The sequence below is a fragment of the Strix aluco genome, chromosome 4 (assembly GCF_031877795.1).
Source record: "Strix aluco isolate bStrAlu1 chromosome 4, bStrAlu1.hap1, whole genome shotgun sequence".
NCBI classification, from domain to species: Eukaryota; Metazoa; Chordata; class Aves; order Strigiformes; family Strigidae; genus Strix; species Strix aluco.
Window position 1 is genome coordinate 20,567,140 of NC_133934.1, and position 22,909 is coordinate 20,590,048.

Consider the following 22,909-nt stretch of genomic DNA (forward strand, 5'->3'; position numbering starts at 1 on the left):
GGCCCTGACGGGCCGCTCGGAGCGCGCTGACGAGCGCGGCCCAGACACACAGGCTGGTTCGGGGATGCTCCGCGGCCTCTTTAAGGCAGGGGGCGGGGTGCCGCTCCGCGCGCATGCGCAGGGCGCCGGCCGTGGCCGCGGCGCTGGCTGTGGCGCCGGCGGCGCCATGGGCTGCGGTGGAGGGGCCTGAGCCCGCCCGGCGGCGCCTCCCACCGCGCTCGGCCCGCGGTCGCCCATGGCGGAGCCGAGTGCTGAGGAGCCCGATGAGCGGCTGCTGCTCTTCGCGGAGCCGGCGCCTCAGGCAGGGCCGCCCCGGCGGGGGCCGCAAGGCGTGAAAGCCGCCCCCGGCGGGGCTGTGAGGCTGTGTGGGGAGCTGGGGCTGGAGGAGGAGGACTCGGGTGAGGAGGATTCGGGGCCCGAGGGGGATGGAGAGGACGAGCCTCTCCTGCGGGCCTCGGGCACCGGCCGCGGCCGCCGAGCGGGCGCCGCCCGGGACAAGGAGCCCCGCGCCGCCGCAGGTACGGCCCGGGGCCGCCGCCTCCCCCGCCGGGCTCGGCCGGACGCGGAGGGGAGCTGCGGGGGGCGCGCCGGCGCGGCTGGGGGCAGGCTGCCTTTGCTCGGGGAGGGCTGCCCGGCTGTCTCTGGGGCGAGAGGTAGCCCCTGCCCTGTCTGGCCAGCGAGGCTGGAAAAATACCTGTAGGGACTGAAGTACGCTTGCTGTGCCATGCCCGGTGCCTCCTTAAGGTGTCCCTGTCCCCTGGGAAGCATATTACCAGCTTTTATCGCCAGGCGGTATCAGCGAGGGGCAGCGGTGCGTTACCCGTGCGCGGCGTGTGGGCTCGCTGACCATAGCCCTGGAAGGGAAAGTGCTCTGAATGGCTCGAAATTCAAATGCTTTGTCTTTCTGTGCAGGGCTGCACGAACTCATTTACATTTTCATGAGTGTCTCCACTGTTAACTTCTCCTTGTTCTCTGTCTCCTGTTTTGTTGGGCTTTCCTTTGTTTGCTTCTGTTTGTATTCTTCGAAACTTAGGGCTTTGCATGTTTTACAGACTGTGTTCTGTGGTGGGACTCGCTGCTGCTTCCTGAACACTTGGTGAACTCAGTCAAGTTTTCTATTTGTCCCACCTATTCCAGCAGTTAGTTGCTTGTGACACCCATGTTTTCATCCTTTAAAAAATTTTTAGTCTCTGTTCTTTGCTCCAGACATCTGTTCCCGTCTTTGTACCATCACATGTATTAAAGAGTTTTTGATGTGGACACTTCTGTCATATTTTTGGTTTTCACAAAAATTTATCTGCTTTCCATGTTTTGAAATCTAGCCTTGGAGAGAGAAGGAAATGTAATGTGAAAATTCAGAAATGCAAAAACTTATTTATCAATTTGAAAGGAAGCATAAACATGGCCAGTATCTAATTCTAAATATACAGGCAAAATGATAAACTACACAATATTTATTGCTTACTTTTTTTCTTTAGACTTGCAAGCTTTCTGATTCTGTGCAGCTTTGTAAATAGATGTACATCTAGGAAAGGTTTGCTGATGGAAATCTGTGGACTTCTATGACTTAATAGTGTTTGCTGTTGTAATTATACCATAGGATTTCTTGCCAGAGACTGGTGAAAATTGTTCCTTTTGCAACAATAGTGTGTTAAAAAAAAAAATCCAAACAAAAACTCCATCCATCTGAGCAAAATATTTTAAGTTTTAAGTTATTAAAGTTGTTTTTTTAGTAGGCACAGAGAGTTTTTGCTAGTGTACGGTGTTAATCTCATCTTTTAACCAATGGTCCCAAGTGTAGACCAGACTTGTAATGCAAATGTGCCATTAAAATGTTAGAGTTCTCCTGTCTTGTTCCCACAAGGCTTAAGATGTGTTAATGCGACAGTGCTTTTAACAAAACGTAGTTAATGCTTCAGAGTGGAGACTAGAGCCATGGGTCTTGCACTACTGGGGCAGTTAGTGTAGTGAATGCAGAGTACTGCTTGGGAACTGCCCCAGGAGTATGTAAGAAAATCTCAGAACTGTGATTGATCGTAGCATCTCATCTCTTGCTGTTGCTTCCTTGTCCTTACCTTTTCTGTATGTCTAACACTTGAAGGTACAGCATTGTTTCATGTGTCAGGTGTAACAAACAGGCAAGGGATGTTATTCACGCATGTTATTGCAACGCAAGGAGTGTTTTCATAATGGAATTATGGTCAGAATATGAGACTCTGTATAGAAAAAGATGGAATTGGTTGAATGGACTACCTTTAATCGTGTTAATGTTAAAATAGTATAAAGTTTGTTTAGTATTGAAGGAGTTCATACATGTTACTCTTGTTAAGTGTATTAGTTTAGTTTATGTCATGTTAACACGATGGAAGAACAGGTTGAGGTGTATACGTGGATGATAGTATTTGTATCTTCTTTGGCACGTCCTCATCATTCCAGTACAGCAGCCTGAAAGCTGTAGGCCTTGTTCAAATTAATTTGAAAACAGTTATTGAGCTTGGTAGTTAAGCTGTGTATGTGTGAGCCCTGGTCTCCTGAGTGGGAGTTCAATGAGAAGAGTAGTTTTCAAGAGCAGTTGCAGGAAAAACCTTGATTAGTTACAGTTTTAAGTTTAGAGACTGTACTGGGAGTAAGTTGTGACCATGATATGCTTTCACAGTGAAAAACTTGGTTAAAATAATTTTTGAAGAGACCACCAACTCAGAAAACCCTGCCACATTCAGCAAATACTAGCTTCAATTAAAATGGCTTTTCATATGGAGAGTATTGATAAACTGAAAGGAAACTTCTTAAAACCGCCAGTTGCCTTGTTTTCAGCCTATATGTTTTTGTACAGCCACATCACTCTGGTAACAGCAGGCTTTCTAGTAGCGCAGTAGCAATACCACATGGATCATAAGCTTCAAAAATTATTTTTCTGTTCTTCCTTGAGCATACAGCATAATGTGGTTTCTTTGGTTTTAATTTGATTTTTAATTGAATATCTTTTTCCTGCAGTTATCTTTTATGTTAGAAAAGACATGGTTGAAGAATTTCCTTGAGGCAGTGAGACTAGTTACAGTTTTAGATTCTGGAATGAATGCACAGTCTGGAATGAATGCACAGAAATTAAAAACTGGCCTCTGAGAAAGTTGCTTTTTACATAGACAACTTCCGTCTTTGTGATAGAAAGTTCATCTGTAGGTCCTCTTCACCTGGAAGATGAATGTGCAGAGCAACTTAATATGGATGTTGCATTTCATCTGGTAACAGTATAATGCTGAACCATGATTTTGCCTTCACTGGCAAAAATATGTAGTAGTTGCAGCTCAGCTGTGTGATGTGATGTTTCTTGTGTAGGGGTAGTTGAGGCTTGAGTATGGAATAAGAACCACCATGTCACCAAGTGCCTTCTTCCATAAAAATAAGTGTATTGTAGTTTTTTTGGTTTATTTCCCTACCTCACTTAAGTACTTTGTGACCAGGAAATCTTAGAACCCTTTCCCTCTCTTGGTGGCTGACTCTATGAACTGCAATTTCTTGATTGTCCCTGACAGTCCCAATAAAAATCTTAAACTGTAATTTATTGAAGAAGTATTGGCCAAGTAGTCTAACAGATTCTGATCTAATGGGCTGTAGTTGATCCTTATGAATGAGCTGCTATTAGTTTTAAGGCTTCTCTTCCTGTTGCCAAATTATGTTAAGGTTTTCTTGTGTTTTATGCTTTTTAGTTGTATTGGTTTGGAAGCCATGTTATTATCGGTGAGTGGTTCATGCAAGCAAGTGGTAATGTTCTAGAAAACTTTAGAGCATGTCCTGTGCTACAAAAAGGAGTTCCAAAACACCAACAGTGATTTGTATTATTGATTTTTTTATTTGGCTATCCGCAAACTCCTTAGGAGTATCTTTTCTGAATGGATTCTGTGTCAGCTGTCATTCCAGAAGAATGTATGTGTTTTATCTTACATTTCTTCAGGTGCTGAAATGGGAACAAGGCAACTTTATCTGTGAATGTTTAATTTAGAATGATGTAGCTGTTACTTAATACAGAAATGAGCCCTAATCCACAGTCCCATTAAAATGCATTCAGTAAGAATGTGGTATAACCTTAGCCTGGAAAGTAAGGTACAAAAATCTACAGTTTCAAAACTTGCAAAGACATAGTTTGAGAAAGTTTAAAGAGCAATAGAAGTATTAAATCCTGGCAACTTCTTTTCTAGTTATCTTTCTAAATAGTTGCATAGATGCAATAGTTGCATAAATGCCTGTGTGGAGCTGATCTTTTGGTCAGTACATAAAGAAATTCTACTAGTAGTTGATAGCATTTGAACGTTGGAATGGTGATGGCATGCAGTACTTCACCGGGATATTGGTGTAGCTTGTCAGTGCTAGTGTAACGGATTGTTTTGTAAATAACTTCATTGTGTCTTAGCAGATAATGAACATGTTAGCCAAGCTGTTAAATGAATGGTATGATACCATTCTAATAGTGGGTAACGGACAGTTTACTTTCAGGTAGCTTTCTCTACAGAAGGACACACAAATCTTAATAAAAATGGTATGTAAAATCTTTAGCACATTTTTTTACAGATACGGTTTTGAAGGGACTTTTTTCTTATAGGCTTCCTTACGTAAATCAAAATTTGAAAAAATCGTTGGAAAGTATAAACACTTTGCAGTGGTAGTCTCAAATTAGTTGTTGCAGATTTGGCTGATTTACTTGAAACAAAAGGTTGATTAGAGGCGGGTGAATCAGCAGCAAAACTTGCACTGGTTTAATGGACCAGATTTTTCAGCCTGCTGTTGAATGGGCATTAGCAGGGAAGGCTGTTAGCTTCTCAGTGTGTTTACTTAAGTTGCTGTGAATTTGTAGTACAAATTACGCTCAAGATGGCTTGTTTTCTTATTTTTCAGGACATACAGGACATACTGCTGATATGAATATATTTTTAGATGATCCAGAATTTGCAGAAATTATTCTGAGAGCAGAGCAAGCTATAGAGTGTGGAGTTTTTCCAGAAAGGATCTCACAAGGATCCAGTGGGAGTTACTTTGCCAAGGATCCAAAAGGGGTGAGCATGTTATTGAAAAGTCAGAGAAACGGTCAGCAATGAGTTTAAAATGGAAATTTTAAAATTCCATTTAAATGGAAATTAATTGAAATAAGTTGCTTAATAATTTGTGGTATGCCAAAATCTATGTTGGAAAAAATCAATGCAAGAAATACTTAGATTCCCAATTATGTCTTGCAGCATAAGCTTCTCTGTTGCAGTTTTACCATTTTTTGAATGATCTGCACCAAAGAAAATAAAAGGGCCTCTAACATCTGAAAATAATTCAGGAATTCCTTTGTGCAGAATCTTTTTGTTCTTTGTATGTTTTAATTGATTTTTGACACAACCGAGCTTGTGATTTGGGTACTGTTTAGGTTTCATTAGCCAAGCTTTCTGTATTTTTATTTCTTTTCTTTTTAGACAGTCTTTTGTTTAGGTCATGTCTCCTTCCTCTTATATGATTGGTAGATGAGTAAGAAGAGTGATATAAACAAATCTACCTTTTTACTTGTATTTGTGTGCTGAATCTTCAGTTTCCCTCCTTTAGTGGTAGATGGTACCTTGAATAGTGATCATCAAAGAGGTGTTGAAAGGTTACTTTGAGACAGAGAAATAACAGTTACCTGAATATCTTGCTTGAAAAGTAACATTTGGTTAGCATTATTTAGTAAGAGAAAATTATGTTTCAGACATACTTTCACATTGTTTTCTTTAAATCAGAATTACTTTGTCTGCTTACCAACCTGTTTGAAAAAAGATGGCTCCCAACCCCCACACCATTGTTAATTTGTCATATCTGATTTTATTTTAAACTCAATCAGTAGTCTTCTGGTCTTAGGTAGATGAAGGTATTCATTAATCCTGAAGATACCAGTTGTGTTGGACATGGAATTGTAAAATTTTAAGTGCGTAGGTTTTTAGAACATACTCAAAGTTGTTCTTCACTGCATCCCCAGAATGGTCATTTCCCATTTGTTTAGGAAGTATTATGGTTTTTGTTTACCTTTTATTCATATTATTGGTCATTACAGAATATATTCCTGTTTTGCCATTTAATTTTCATAGATGCTTTGTTTTAATGACACTTTTCTGGTGATAATTTTTACACTTTATTGAATGAGTGGTTTTTAGAATAGTTACCTGACTTAATACAAATAAACATATGAATTTACGACTTCATGTCTTAGATGGAAAGTAACAGAACTACCCCTTCAAAACCTTCTAAGAACTGCACCTTGCAATTCATACTCCTGTGTTCCAGGAACACTTGTTAGTCATGACCCCCTTCATTCTGGTGGAGGAGAGCCAAAGTAGGTTGGGAATGAGGATGTCTCTCTTTTTGAAACTGGAAGGAAAAAAAATAATTCTTTCTCTGATCGCTTTGTGGGATTCTTGCTGTCACGTACAATGCTGTTAATATGAAAACCTGTTCAAAGTTTCAGCAGACTTCTTAAACTTCAGGTCACTTCCCTACTTCAGTAGTTTGTAGGTTTCCAGGCTGTATGCTTATATATACGTATTCAAAATTTACACTGTTTTTAAAGAAGTATTTTAAATTAGGATTATAGCTTATTTAATATGCAATAGGGAAAAATCTGAGTAAGTAACCAAATACTGGTTTAAATCAATACTTTTTCAAAAATTCAATGCATGACCTGTTTAAAGAATATTCTATAGTGCTATGCTAAAAATGCTTTAAAACTGGTTAAGGGTTTGGGGGTTTTTTGAGTTTTTCTTAATGCTGTTCAATTGAGATCTTTTATTTTTAGGACATCAGTTAGTTGAGAAATTACTTGAAAAAAAGTCATCCCTGTTATGGATTTTCATATGTGCAAATCTCTTTTGTCTGAAGCCTCTCCAGACTGATTTTGCAGTTTTTTGGTGACTGGCAAATGCCTGAGAGGCTCACTGTGCCTTGAGGCTGATGAGAGAGTACTTACACCTGATTTTTGTAACCATAGCATTTTGAATGGAGCACCTTACTTCCTTGTTCTTACATGGTGATTTTCTTGTTGGTTTTACTTCTGTTTTGCAGTGAAGTGTTGGTTTTGTTCCTAATTAAGTTCCTAGTAGTGACTTGCCCTCCCCCTTTATGCAGGTCATTGATTTCAATGTAAGTATTTAGGAGAAAAGACTGAAAAACCACCAATATTTTTAACGTGGGCCATAAAAATTTAATTGCAAAAGTATTTGCTAACATGGGACTGTGAGAATAATGATGCTGAGTTCCTAGCTGCCTTTCAATTTTGCTTTTATTCTTTGCACTAAATTTAGAGCTTATCTAAGTTTGTTATCCATATTAAAAGTCTGATAAAACTTAATTTTGTCAGTAGTGCAACGCCCATTTGTAGAAGGGATTTCCCATCCTGTTTGTCACAGTATTGCATCATTCTACTTCAGACCAGTTTTGTGACTTGCTTTCTCCTATTCTTCTTGAGTAATCTCCTCTTCCTTATGCTGGGAAAGAGCTTATTAAAGACGTGCTAAGCCTTCTTACTGATCAGCTTCTGAAGTGTTTACCCACACAAATACCAAGTTACAGGTAAAATAACCTGTTTCCATTAGGTCATCTTATTCGCTGACTTGAGTCTATCAGAAAGATAAAACTAAAATTGTCTGATTAACACTAGAAACTTTTTGCATTTATTGGCATAGTTGTATACTGGTATGAAGCAGTTCAGTACTTAGTCAATACTTCAGCAACAGTGCTGCTTATTTCTGCATTTGTTGTTCATTAAGTAACCAATAAAATAAAAGACATTGTGTCTGTTACAAACTGTTCTGCAACATGTTTTTGACAGTTTAGCTATTGGCTAATGCTAACGCCAGTGGAGTCAGTCTAGAAATTAATTTTGACTTGCAAAATTAAGCATGTAAGTTGTCAACATATTGAGCTTTCTGGTTCTACTCTGGTCCTCAACAGCAGTGACTTTGCAAAATTTAGCAAGGTTCTGACTTAAGTGAAACCTTGAAAACTGTCTCTAGATTTGACAGTATAGCACAGTATGGTCCAGGCAAGTGATGGAATGGGCTAAGCTCCTTTTTAAAATGGGCAGTTTGTAGGAAGTATCCAGAGAGCGATTCAGAAAAGAGGTAATTAGTGGCTCAGCATATACTACCAAATACACCACTGTTTCAGGGAAATGAAAAGCTGCTAGCTTTGTTTTGAGTGGGTGGATACCTGTGATTCAATAGGAAAAAAATTGAACTTTATAACAATTCTAAACCTAACATTAGAATTTTGACTAAACCAGTATACTAAGTGAATTCAGTTTTTAAAGTGTGATTTTTTTTTTGGGGGGGGGGGGGGGGGAATGTTCAGAGAACATCATCTTGGCCTTTCACGTTGCATAGAATATTTTTTGTAAGTGCAACCTTTTGTGTAGGTCTAAACTGAATTGTGTCTGTGAAGTTGCATAGAACTTGCTTATGATTTTGAAAGTAGCCTTAGAGTCACAGATAACAGCATACCAAAACCAAGAGAATTTTTGTCAATTTGTTTCCTTCCCCAGTTGATAGGAAACTTATTTTATAGGATGAATGCAAATAATAATATTTCATAACTTATTTCTTCTGGTAGTTGATGGGAATGAATCAAAATAGATGGACAATACAGGTGATGCTACTAATGCCTGGTGTCTTATGTAATCTGTTTACAAACTGAATGAAAAAAGTTCTCTGTAGTTTGTCTTGGACAAAGCAAGATTTTCTTGGACAATCTTGGACTAGTTGGATTGTCTTGGACAAAGTGGGTGAAAATTCTGGAGAAGCTAGAACAACTAGTCAAGTCTTCTCCCTAATCTAGTTGAACTCATTTCTGACTGCCAGCAAACTTGTTCATGACTTAAGAGTGTAAATCATCTATGAGTGATGGCGCAACAAGAGGCAGTGTTTAGCTTAATGAGATACTCACTTTGAGAAGGATTCAGGAAAGTACTAATACGTGAAAATGCTTCTTAAACAGTTCTTCTTAAATATTTATTAGATGAGAATTTCATTTATTCACCATGGTCCTGTGAGAAGGAATGAAGATACAGCATTTCTACAGCATTTCACTTGAGCTATGGAAGAGTCATTACATGGACTTTATGCACTAGGCTAAAGTTTATCACAGACAATTGGAAGGTTATATATTTTAGTGTGGTAATAATCTTGTGGTTTGAGGTTAACAAATATAGAATTGTGTGTAGGAGGCACCTTGAGAAATCATCCATTTAATGCCTGTGTTATGGACCAGGATCGTTTTAACATGATTTCTGATGAATGTCTAACCAACCTGTTAGTGGCATCCTGTTTCAGAGACTCCACAACCTGGCAGTCTGTTCCAGTCTTGAGCCACTCTTAAGGTTCAAAAGGGTTTGTGTTTTTTTTAACTTATCTGCTGGGATTTAAGCCTATCATTTCTTGGCTTGTTAACAGTAAATGTGTTGTTCCTTTTTTCTCTGTAGCAACCTATTACATAGTTCATTGTGCCCTGATTTCTCTTAGGCTAAACAATCCCTGTTATACAGGCTTTCATTATTCACATTTTTTTGTGCTTATTCTCATTGTTTTTTCAACTTTCTCCAGTTTGTTAACAGATTTCTTGAAGCACAGTGTCCAAAATTGGATACAGTACTTTGAGTAATTTTAAGCTTTACTACATGTCTCCAATGTAAATGGAGGCTGATAGTGTGAGCCATTCTCAGCTTTGAGTTGAGGAATCTACAGCAGTGGTAAACAGCACCACCCTTGGGAATTGCGAAGTGCAGAACATTTTGATCCATTCAAACTTAAAGTAATACATAAAATAGATGTAAAAGAGAAAAGGTAACATCTGATTATTAGCATTCTGTATGTTTGTCACTTTCCTGGAACCATTATGTCTCTGAAATATCTCATCAATGCCTTAATTGGTGGGTTGAACATGATTTTTAAAACTACTTTTAAATCCTCGTTTTTAAAAAAACTCAATATAAAAGAAATTATATTCTAAAATGCTGTCCTCTAATTTTGAAAAACTAGTAAATGCTAGCTGGCTTTGATTTTTCTCTTATGAAGAGCTTATTTTGAATTTTTACTACTGTTAGATAAGCATTTGATGATAAATTTATTTGGAATACTATTTTGTAGTTTTATTATTTGATAATCTAAAAAGAGCAACTGTAAAATGCAATGTATGGTATCTGACCAATACTTTCAAATAACTAATTTTCATTATTGCAACTCAAAGTATTCATACTTTAATTTTACATTATTTATCCTAGAAAATTATTGGAGTGTTCAAACCAAAATCTGAAGAGCCTTATGGACATCTGAATCCAAAATGGACCAAATATTTTCACAAAGTTTGTTGTCCTTGCTGCTTTGGCAGAGGCTGCCTCGTTCCGAATCAGGGATACCTCTCTGAAGCTGGTGCCTATCTTGTGGATGACAAGCTTGGGCTAGGAGTTGTACCTAAAACCAAGGTAAAAGTTAAAATACATAAATTACTGAATGCAAAAAAATACATAGTGACTGATTTGTCAGTCTTTGGACTGTAGTTACGGAGACATCCTTGTGTATCATGCATTATCCTTAAGTCATTTATGAACTATCGCAAGTCCAAAGGCACAGTGGTTTGGTGTAGGAATAATGGCTGTGATTTTTGTTTTAAAGGATAAGTTTGAAATCTGAATTGAATCTCTTCTTTGGAACTACTTCAGTTTCTAGCATTTTCTGACACTTCTGTGCCTCGTGTTCTGATGCAAAAATTGCAAAAAGCAGCATATAAAGATTCCTGGTTTTGTTTGAGATATGTAAAATAGCAAATACTCATCTTTTCATATAAAATTTGTCTGTTGGAAATGCCTGATGCTTCCTTTTTGCTTTTTTGACAACTGAGCATAAAATTTACTGTGATTTATAATTGAAATAATAAGGAATTCTGAGCTGTGTTTCTAACTTTCATATTTTAAGGTTGTCTGGCTTGTCAGTGAGACCTTTAATTACAGTGCAATAGATCGTGCAAAATCAAGAGGAAAAAAATATGCTTTAGAGAAAGTGCCAAAAGTTGCTAAAAAATTTAATCGAATTGGACTACCTCCTAAGGTAAGATGACAAATAAGTAATTTGTGCGTTTCTTGATTCTTACACAAAACTTTGAATTAAAAAAAAGAATATTTGTAGGTAACTTCAACAGTAGAAGAAAAACCTTGTTCCTTGTTGACAACTGTCTGAATGATTAAAGTTTGATAAATATGACTGTTTCTATGCAAAATCTATCCACTCTGTTACATCATTCCTTCATCTAACTGCTTTAATAATCTTGCCACTTTTTGTTTCAGTTTGCAGTCTAGCTTTTTGCTGAGGAGTAATATGTTAAAATGTACATCTCCCACCCCTGTGGGTTTTTCTTCTTGACTGTTTAGTATGTTTTCCTTCAGTGTCATGTTTTTATATTCTTAATTGTTTCTCCCCTGCAATTTATCTAGTGCTTTCATTTTTCCTGACTCTTCATTTTTTCCCTTCTATTGTTCATTTTATTCTTTTAGATGTGATTTTTGTGTTCATTCTACCTTCCTTTCATCTTGTGTGCAGTACTTCACTGACTAAAACCTCACATCTTTCCTGCCTAATGAGCCTTATTGTATCCCCAAAATGTTACCACAATTTTGATCCATGTGACATACATTACGCAAGCTTGTATCAGCATGGTTATTCCACATGCTGTGTGTTTATCCATGTCTCTGCATGTGTGCATCTATCCGTGTTTACTTCTCCAATATAAGTCCTTTTCTGAATTTTAATCTGGAGCACCTTTCCTGTTGCCCACACATCTGGAGCCTATGCTATCTGTAGTTTTTTTCCTTGGACTCTTTTGGGAAATGTATTTCAGCTATTTTCATGCAAAAAGTGTCTGTCTTGAAAAAATGGTTAATGCTGCTATTCTCATCAATGAAACATACAAATTTTTCTGAGAAGATTTTTCTCCTGTGATTTCTTATGAACTATTGAACAAAGTGTTTCCAGTAGAAAAGAGAACAGATGCTATTTCTTTTTCTTTTGTTCCAACGATTGCTTATTACACTGTGTGTTCATTCACATTTTGCTGTCTGGCTACATCTTATTCCTGGTAAACTCAGTGAGTGCTTAAACAAATATTAAAAAAAACAACAAAAAAACCCAGAAAAAACCCTCACGATTTGAGTCTTACATTTTTCCTTTTTTTTTTTTTAATGTCATACTTCCTGTTTTCTGAACTTTGAAAGTATGTAATCAGTTCTTCTGTTAATGTTAAGATTAGTTATGTGACCTGCCCAAGTACATTTTCCAAATGCAGTTTCGTAATGTTTCAGGTTGGCTCCTTCCAGCTGTTTGTTGAAGGATATAAAGAAGCTGACTACTGGCTCAGGAAGTTTGAGACTGATCCTTTACCTGAGAATACAAGGAAAGAATTTCAGTCACAGTTTGAAAGATTGGTTATCTTGGATTATGTCATCAGAAATACAGGTATTTGTTAATGTCTCTCAGTATCTCATCTACTTTTGTGAGGCAAAAATGGTAAGCAGTGCTGGCTGAAAGCTGCTGCTGAAGGCTTTTAATGCATTTCAGATGCTTTTCTCAAGAGTGAAGGCCAGAATGTTGCATTTTAAACTTTAAAAAATATACTTTGAATTCAAACACTGAATATTGCAATATGACAAAGTCCAAACAACCCTTTTTAGCTGTTACTTGATATTTTAAGCAGTGTAAGAATTCAAGAACAAATACTTTCATTATGCTTTAATTCTGTCAATAAGCTAAGTCTGTCCTCATTAGGATAAGGGATGGTGGGGTTTCAGGAACCAAGAGAAAGCCATGACTACCCTTCCTTTTATACTAAGCTGGAGCCAATAACAGCACAGGTTCACATCAGTGCAAAATAGTTCATATTCATTGTGACTAGGCACTGAAGTACAACTGTGATGTATATCTCTCTGTTCTCGTGGATTCTTGTTTCTTTTACTCAGAAGCTGGGATTTTTCTCTTGACTATGTAGGTTGATTTATTTGCTCAAAAATCCAGAGGCAGTTTTATATTTAAAATACTTCCTTTGCTACTTTGTCAGAGGTGGGCATCTTTACTCATCTTCAGACATACCAGTGCTAGTTCATTTTTCTTTTCTTAAATAAGTCACTCTAACCTGTGTCTTTTTAGAAGCGAACTAAAAGAGGAAAGTTTTGTAAGAACATAATACTTCCTACCTGTTGCTATGGTCTGTCAGCTTTATCAAATGGATCCCAGTGTTTCCAAACAATTCCTGTGTCCTGTGAAGTTCTTAAAATTGTAAGGAAAATACTCAAAATGCAAAACCTCATTATGTGGATGATTTTACCTCCACCTAATATATCTAACATGATAGAACATGAAAGTCTTCTGATGGATGCAGTCATCCTTTCTCTGAAAGACCTTGTCAAAGCCTTCAGTGTCTCAACTTTGTCTGAATGGTGCAGACATTTTCAGCTTCTGAAATGTTCTTCAGTTTTTTTCTCACCTCCATCTTTGGAGAGTCTCTTTTCTCCATGTAGTCAAACATCACAGTATCTGTGATTTTGGAGGGCCTCTCCCTTTCCCCATCAGCATTAAAACAAGCTTAAAAGTTAAGTCATTGTGGTAGCTGCTGCTGACAGTGTTTTCCCCAGGAAAAGTGCACACTACAGCCAATCTTTCTGCATAAAATGAGTGAAAGTAGTTTCTCTTAGTTTCCTTGATATTTTGCTGTATATTCAGCCAGTTGGGTAAACTAAAGCAGTAATACATACCTAAAAACACTTGGTAAATTTTTGGTCTTTCCAGTAAATCAGTTGCCTCATACATTTCAGTAAAGCTCAACCACGTGTATTGTGATGGAAAAAAACTTTTTGAACAGTTTTGCCTGACTCCTTTGGTAAATTCTCAATGTACGATATTACTCATTGTATATCACTTTAGATGATGATTTCTTTATAAATGATGTATTGTGACATGCATTTTCCTGTTTAAAGACAGAGGTAACGATAATTGGTTAGTCAGGTATGAAAAACAAGATGATGGACTTGATCTGTCAGATAAGGTAAGAAAATTGTACTCTGAAACTTATATTCTTTAAATTGTTTAGTTTTAAAACTTGGTCTTGCAGGGGATGAAGTGTGTGGCTTTAATTCTGGTGCGTGGTCTCAAGAAATATGATAACTGCAAATTATTCTAGGCGAAATGAATGGAAAAGCTATTTGGATTAGACTAGATAGAACAGTGCTAGAAGTTATTTTTATTGTTCTGTATTTTTTCTTTACTAGCTTGGGCTATAATAATAAAACTGCCCACTGTTGCTCAAGCACACTTCTTCAGCTATTTATGTGCTCTGCTTCTCTTGTATTTGGGGGAAGGGCTCCTCTTTAGTGGTGGCAGAGTAAGAATTGTATGTGCTGGAGTTTAAGCAGTGAAGCTAAAAAGTATATTATTTAGTATTTTTATTGTATTTCACTACTTTTGAAAGCACATAGGTATCACTTACTTCTGAAATATTTCTTCCGTAGGATAGCCAATGGACTATAACTAAAGAATCCACTATTAAAATTGCTGCAATTGACAATGGTTTAGCATTTCCTTTTAAGCATCCTGATGAGTGGAGGGCATGTAAGTATTGCATTCTTCAACCACCTTCCTTTTGGGAGAGTAACTTCCAAATAAGCATTTTTTTTAGTTGTGTGGTTGTAGTAAGAAACTAAGAAATCATTGCTGTAGTTTATATATCGAATTTTTAAATAATGTACTCTTCCTTAGAAAGTTAGCAACAAATGCCATTTTTGCAATGGCATGTGTGATTTAGTCCTTCATGTTTTTTTACCCTTATACCTTTAAACAATATTAATACATGGATATACATAAACATACTACTGTATGTAAACCTATTGATTTTGGAATTGGAAAAATTTAGCAACACATTTTTCATGTGTGTTTTCTTGAAAAACATAGTGGAAAATGACTTGAGTGCAAGGATACGCAAGTTCTGTCTCTCACAGCTGGATTTCTGTTTCAAAAGAAAGGGTACTGTTTTAGGTGAACAAGTAGACAAGTTACATGTTATTTTCACTTGTTCTCAGCTTTAGCTTACTTCTACAGGGTTAATCTTTAATTAGTATTTTCAAGCAGACTGAAAATGGATACTACTGTTAAAGCTAGATTGCTTCTGAACACATCTTTGACTACTTACAGTTTAGAGGGAAGTGCCCAACAGGATTTACAATTATTTCTGGGGACTATTAGCCAATCAGGTAATTACGGCAGTTAAGCGTGGGCTAGTTTTGCTGTCAAAAGGCTAGTTAATTACCCCACCCAGCACCCTGTATAGTCTCTGTGTATCTTGATACTGTCCTATGTATCTCTTGGCTACAGTCACTTCTGCAGCTGTTCTAGACTATTACTGTTTATTTTATACCATCTTTTACTTTATCATCCAAAGTAATAAACTTGGATGATCCTTTAGAATTCTTTTGCAGTTGGACGAGTGTGTGACAATTCTGTAAAGGTAAACTTGTAGCATAAAGTTGTTTAAAATTGCAGGCTCTTGACAGATAGAACATGTTTTCTTGGTGACTAGAGCTGGTTGATCATCAAGGATAACCTCCTCAAGGCCAAGAGAACAGCCTCTTCAGAAGGCAGGAAGTTGGTCCAGCATGGATGAACAGGGAACTCCTGACTGAACCAGGGCACAGAAATTAAGTATATTAAAAAAATGGATGTAGAGACTCCCCTGGAAAAATAGAGACTTTGTCCGAAAGTGCAAGAATGGAGTCTGGAAAGTCAAAGCCCAGCTGGAGTAAAGCTAACAAAGAACATAAAGGGCAACAAGAAAGGGTTAAGTAAATTAGAAATGAGAGTGGGGCTGAAGAAGAGTGCAGCAAACACCTAAAGGCAAAAGGCATAAAAAAGAACAAGTTATTCAATGCTGACTTTGCCTCAGTTTTCACTTATAAGATTTGCTTTCAGATCTCAGAGCTCATAAGCAGAGCCTCTGGGAATGAATCATTACCCAAAACAGAAGGGAGCATTTAAGCAAAATGGGCATATGGAAGTTCACAGGAGTAGATGGGATGCACTGGAAATATGATGGGAGCTGGCTGATGTTGTATGAGGCTGTCTTCCCATCACTCTTGAAAGACTGTAATAATGTGGGAGGTTGCTGATGACTAGAAAAAGGTGAGTATCACATCCATGTTCAAGCAGGGCAGGATGTAGGGTGCAAGGAATGCTGGGGTAGCCAGCCTAACCTCAGTCCCCATGAGGATTGTGGAATGAATCCTCCTGGAAGCTGTGTTCAAGCATGTGAACAAGAAGGTCATGAGGAAGCCAGCATGGATTTACCAAGGACAAACTGCTTGACTGACTAGACAGCTTTAAATAAGGTGACTGGTTCAGTGGATGAGGGAAGAGCAGTGAATATTGATTTTTTTTTTTTTTTTTTTTTTTTTCCTTCCCCTTCACTTTTGACAGGCCTTCTGTGCAGTCTCATAGTATTCCTGTAGTGAAACGTGAGATACAAACTGGACAGACTGAGGTGGGTGGGAAACTGGCTGGACTGTCAGACTCAAAAGGGCCATGTTAGGAAGTTCAGTGGGTGTCCTGCTACTACTGATGCTCCTCAATTCCTGCAACTGATACTGTTTGGTGTCTCATTTAACATCTGGTGGTATTAATTACTCTTACAATATCTCTTGAAAAAGCTGTTTAATAGCAATTATGTGAAAAGTTAAGAATGGTTTTCTCAGCGTGCTTAAAAGAAGGCATTTTAATAAACAAAATTTTATTAAAAAATAGTAGCTACTTTTTTGTTAATTCTTCAGTATGAGTCAAATGTCTGAAAGATTTCTGTTTGACTGCAGCCATTATTTTACTCCGAAGGAGACTGCATTACTAAACTAGAAGGCCTTTACTGTTGCTTACAGTATTTAATTTATATAACTTTTTTACTTATTGCTTCAGCTAACTATTTATTACTTAAAATATATTTTCACTGTTTGGAAAAAAGGCTAAGTAGCTGTAAAGCTGCTTTTCTAACAGTAGCCAAAAGAGGTATATTGGCTAACAATGGTGTGAAAAATGGTGTGTTACTGAGAACTTCCAGTAGACGACAGGGTACTGGCAAGCACTTGAGAATTTCATTTTTGCCTGTGGTTAATCATTAAGTGTATTGTTTTTCTGCATTAGATCCCTTTCACTGGGCGTGGCTTTCTCAAGCAAAAGTTCCATTCTCTCAGGAGACCAGAGACCTAGTTCTTCCTCGCATTTCTGATATGAACTTTGTACAGGATCTTTGTGAAGATCTTTATGAACTATTTAAGGTGAATCGAGTATTACTGAAATAGCTAATACTTGTAATGGAACAGTTAGGTGATTTTTGTTTTTATGAATTTAACTTCTGTATGTCATGATACTGTGCTATTTTAGCTTTGACATTGGAATGGTAGAAAGGGTTTATATAATTAAGAGGAAACTGTGTCACTAATGTGGCTAATTGATAGTAATCAGCTCATGTGAAAACATAATTACCTTTTATGTACTTAAGTTTCACATAATCAGTTGAAGGTGGTTAACTTCTATAGCACAAATCTGTGTAAAAACTCTATTTGACATACCTGTGTGGTTTGTATATGCTTAAGATAATCTGTAGCAACCTGAGCAAATTGTGTATTTAATGTAACTTGAAGTACCTGCATACTTCTGATATACTTAATTTTACATACATATGTTGTGTGAAGTTGATGCTGAAATCTTGACCATGTTTTAAGTCAAACTTATTTTAAAGATACTGAAACTGTGCTGCAATACTGACATGTAAAAAAGTGTCCTTCTCTGAAACATTACATAAACAATTGTGTCAGATATTCAAGTGAAATAATCCAAATGATAAGGATAGAAAGAAATAGAAATTTTAAACTTTTAATGAAAATGCAGCTGTAACATCGAAACTATATCCTGAAACACATTCGCAATATTTGCATCTTTGACTCAGTTGTATTCAAAGTGACTCTGGCTTGTCTGTTAAACCCGGTGGAAGTTAAAGTATTTAATAAATCTGAAGGAGGAAGTGTTCTTTTGCCAGAGTAAAGGTGAGAGACAGAACAGTGTGGCATTATGTGATGGTATTAAGCTTCCCTACCAGTGCCCTAAAGTGGTATCTGCTGATGTATTTTACTTTTATGATGTGGAACATCCTTCATTTTCAGGTATGTAAACTTGCTGCAATAAATAGACCTTTTTGTGGGTCATACTATGACTATTTGAAGCTTCCAAAAATTATTATGCTGTTAGTAAATATCACTGTGATGAATTTGTGTGCTATAAATATGTAACTAAAAATAAATGGGTCATTTCTTATAATAACTGTTTGTTTTCTTTAATAAAGGCTGATAAAGGATTTGACAAGTCTACTTTTGAAAACCAAATGTCGGTTATGAGGGGGCAGGTAAGACTGCTTCTTTATGTTTTTATTTATGTATTTAATTTGTCATCAATTCTCAGCTGGTTTTTTTTTAGAGCTACATAAACTGACTCCTGTTGAATGAATGACACTTGAACCTGTTTTCATCAGAGAAGACTAAATTTCTTTCTAGAGTTTACTCGTATTTGCATATAGATGAGACAGCAGAAAGTATATACTGATTCTTTTTGATATTTGTAGAAGATGATTTTTTTAAATAATGTAATTGGGTTTTATTGTTTTTGTGGGGGATGGGGAAGACTTAATACCTGCGTATTCTTAGATGGTACTTTAAAGATGAAACACTGGAGAAGAGTCATAAACTTGGATGAAAAATTTGGTGGGTAATTTCATTATGTTATTAAAAGAAATGTAGCTTTATTGTGGACAGTTAACTTGAGTATTGAAATACCTCTCACAAGAAAGCAGTATCAGGATATAAAAATTCTTCATCCTAGCAAATGTCAGAACCATACTTAGAACGAATCCAGCTATTTTCAGATGATTAAGTGTTGTTATTTTTTGACACGGAAACAAGAGAGGAGAAGGGTTTCTCCATCTCCTTGCTGCTTTAAAATTTAAGACTGGTGTGATATACTGGAAAACAAGGTTTAGCTGGGAACAAATTATTTAGTTCATTGTAGGCGTAAAACAGTGATTTGTGAAAATGTAAGGGAATTGGGCTAGATAAATTAATAGTCCCATTTGTCCTGAATTTATTGAAATTGACTTCTCTGTGTTCATAAATTTGGCATAGATAGTTTAAAGCCAGACATTCACAATTCCTAGAGCGGCTTAATCCGGCCTTTTCTGTGTAGAGCTTCCTATATCAAGAAGTACCTTGCACAAGACTGCAGCTGTGCATAGCCAGACATGATCCTAGTTAATGTTAGTTATGTGTGGTGGCTAAAAGCCAGCAAACCTTACTTATTAAATTGAATTATAGGAGTTATTGCTGAAATAACTTTTCTGAGAAGTTTGTGCAGTCACTGGAAGGTCACTTCTGAAGTATTCATCCATCTTAAACTGTGTTAAATAGCTTTTTTGTGATGAGACAATTGGCTACAGGGAATCTGTTATTTAACAAAAAGCTTAAGGAAAAAACCTGATATATATATTTGAGAGAGATCTAGCTAAGGTTGTCTAATTAATTTCCCACTGTAAAGGCTGTGTTTGGACCTTTTCTTCACACCCTTTTCCTGGGGTGGATTTCAGCAGAGATTTGGGTTTTTTTGTTTTGTTTTAAAAATCTCTCTCTAGCTGTACAAGGATGTGTTTCACTGTGGGAAATGTCATGTTTTCAGGCATGGATTTAGGGAAGAAATGCAATAATGAGTTATTCTTGGATGTGATTGGAAATACATCAGCAAATGTTGCCTTTTAGCACTGATTTTAGACTTGCTTTTGGTTTAAAACCAATGTTAAAGGGCATTATAGAAGAGTTGGTATCTAGATCACATAATAATGGATTCATTCATTTAAGATGAATTTGCAGGATAGCCAAAACATCTGTAAATACATCCTTAAAAGTGAAAGCTTTAAGAATTAGAAAATGAAAAATCTAGTTGATAAAGATAAGAAGGCTGAAGAGAAATATATCCTGCACAGAAGGGGTGAGATCTTTAAATCTAAGGTACCAAAAGTAGTTAGAAGCACTTTTTTGTGAAGTGGGGGAAAAAAAATACTGGGAAGGGTTTCAAACCCAAGATAAACAGTTCTCTCAAGAATATAGAGATTAAGAAATCAGGTAACACAGATCTACAAAGGTTTGCCTTAGAAAATGTAAATACCAAGTGGAGTTGCTGGAAGACCCAAATTGCAGTAAACCATGCGAGACTTTATCTGTCCAGGGTTCTTCAGCCATGAAAGTGCAGAATGAACAGCAGTAAGTCGCACAAGGAACAGAAGGGCATTGTGCAGGGGAAGAAAAGGCTTGATGTTAAGGATAATGCACATGTGTCACCATAACTAAATTGAATACTTGCCCCAGTTTTCAGCAGGTTAACATTGAATGTGAAGTAAATGATCAGGGCAGTTCATGAGCACTGAAGTTTCAGAAGAAAGATAGATAACAGAGTCCTGTGAGCTGAGGGCTAAATTTGGATCTTAGCACTGGGTCTGGTGTGGGTTAATAATATGGCTACATATCTTCTGATGTGAAAATAATTTGTAGCTAAACCCCTGGTCGATCCTATGTTAAATACATGTAGATTGCATTCTTGTAGGGTTTTTTTGTTAATGGTGCAATGCTCTTGACGTGCTAAATTTAAAATGCTGTTAGATTTTTGTCTCTAATGTTTTCCAAAAATTTGGAGAGGATTGCATGAAATAGGAAAAGAATAGAAGGGTAGTCAGATAGCGGTAGGATGTCACAATGTTACCAAAAAAATAAAGTATTTCTACTTCCAATAGAGTATCTTTTAAAAATAAATTTGACAGCATAGACCTCTATAGCACTGATTTAAGAGTGACATCTAAATTTATGAGCCTGTTAGCCACAGTTTTATTTGTGCACCCTCACCTTACTTGCTTTTATTCTTTTAGATACTAAACCTTACTCAGGCATTAAAGGATGGAAAAAGTCCCATTCAGCTTGTTCAGATGCCACGTGTGATTGTGGAGCGAAGTAGCACTGGAAGTCAGGGCCGAATTGTTCATCTGAGTAATGCGTTCACGCAGACCTTTCATAGCAGGAAGCCTTTCTTTTCCTCCTGGTAGCAACAAAAATATGTGAGAAGAGTAAGTTTCCCTTAACTGTAGAAAACTACGGTGTAAAGGCTCTGCAATAACGTACTTCTGCTGTATACCAAGAGCTCTGACTGCTGACACCTCAGAACTTAAATTCTAAAGACTTAAGAAATGTATTTTGAATGTAATAAAAGTTTACAATTTTTGTGTCAAAATTGTGAATTCTTATGTCAGGGAATGAGAAGAATTTGTCCATACTGTATTTTTATAGGCTAAAGTAATGTATTCTGAATAATACTCTGAATAAGGGAAGATACAGTTTGCATATGCTGAGAAACTAATTTTGAATACAATCAGAATTCTTTTTGTTTGAAAACCTATACACTCTCAATTTCTTTTTATATGGTCTTTAAAAAAAAAAGTGCAGATTGTTATCTTTGATTGTGAAAATGCTTTTCCTTGGAATTTCTTCCTGATATTTTAAGCTGTTTATAGATTTTCATAGGCTAGTTACTTGAAAAGTCATGCACTAAAAAAAAAAACTATATTCAGTCTGTCCTTGACAAACAAGTAAAAGAAAAGGAGAAGGGAAAAAATGCTTGACGTAGGTTGGTTTTTTGTATGTGGGGACCAAAAATAGTTAAATAGTTGAATTTACAGCAAAATTCAACCTAAGTAAGTACACACAGTTCCTACTGTGACAAAAGAAACTGAGTGTATGTTTCAGAGGTTGAAATTTCACCTCTAGCTTTTGGAACTTGTGTGTTTAAGCACATGTATGGAAAATTGTGATATTTCTTTATATATTCATCACAATGAAAGAATTGCACCATGTTGTTACAGGTTTTTGCCATATGCATATAAATGTGTTCATCAGTAGTCACTGAAGTGGTTCTGCACTGTTAATGATAAAAGCACTAATGTGTTTGTCACAAAGCCAGTCTGCCTTCTAAATTTCGATCTAAACACACTGTTGGGTTTTTTTTGACCGGAGGGGGGAAAAAAAAAAAAGTAATACATGGAGCACTGTTGTGCCCTTAGTGATGTCATGCTCATCTGCCAGTTGCCATTTGCATTTAAGTTATGTTGTTTAAGACTTGATGGTCATGTTTCTAGATCTGTGGCTTATGTAACATGGTAAATATTTTTATTTTAGTAATTTTCTGGACAGTTAAGACTGGGAATGGGAGAAAAATTGCTGCTTTTATGAAGCCTTCAGTATTTCAGACATTGCTGTATTTTGTAATTCAAAGCAATACTGTTAAACTAAAAAATAATAAAATGCTTGTATTTAATATTTACATCCACTCAAAATTATATAAATGTAGCATGTCACCAATTCACATGATTAACTAAAATGTTTAAGCCTTAAATGTAGAACTCGCTATAGGGTGGAGTTCAAAACAAGATTGAAATGACCACATTTATAAACTTTCCATGATGGTTTCTATCAAAGTTTAGTAAAAAATAAAATATGGTGTTTATGTACCAGACATGTCCCTTGAAGAAAATAAATGTCCTAGTCCCAAATGCACGGGGTTTAGGCTCAGCTGTCTTATTTCTGCTGCCGTAAGTCGCCCCTACTTTCGTTTTGTGGCGGCGGGTGACTCTGGTCCCAAACCGGCACCTGCTGGGGAGGGAAGTTTTCTCCCTTGGCGGTGGGGCCGCCGCGCCGCTGTAGGGGGCACTGCGGCGCCGCCTGCCCCGCCCCTGCCTCACCCTGCCGGCGGCG

The 22,909-nt window shown here is 37.0% G+C and overlaps 1 protein-coding gene across 3 annotated transcripts; it reads left to right on the forward strand.

Moving 5' to 3' along the window:
- Positions 1-131: 131 nt before the first annotated feature.
- On the forward strand, positions 132-22,711 carry PI4K2B (phosphatidylinositol 4-kinase type 2 beta). Of its 3 annotated transcripts, XM_074822275.1 has the most exons (11): positions 171-518; positions 4,492-4,534; positions 4,891-5,048; positions 10,277-10,477; positions 10,968-11,099; positions 12,347-12,500; positions 14,015-14,082; positions 14,546-14,645; positions 17,217-17,350; positions 18,415-18,474; positions 21,034-22,711. In XM_074822275.1, exons 1-11 carry the CDS (start codon positions 426-428, stop codon positions 21,205-21,207), a joined length of 1,317 nt encoding a protein of 438 aa, XP_074678376.1. In that variant the 5' UTR covers positions 171-425; the 3' UTR covers positions 21,208-22,711. The 3 variants fall into 3 exon arrangements, with proteins under 3 accessions (XP_074678378.1, XP_074678375.1, XP_074678376.1); XM_074822274.1 differs by lacking the exon at positions 4,492-4,534 and having other exon boundaries at positions 133-518; XM_074822277.1 differs by lacking the exons at positions 4,492-4,534; positions 14,015-14,082; positions 14,546-14,645 and having other exon boundaries at positions 132-518.
- The last annotated feature ends 198 nt before the right edge of the window (positions 22,712-22,909 follow it).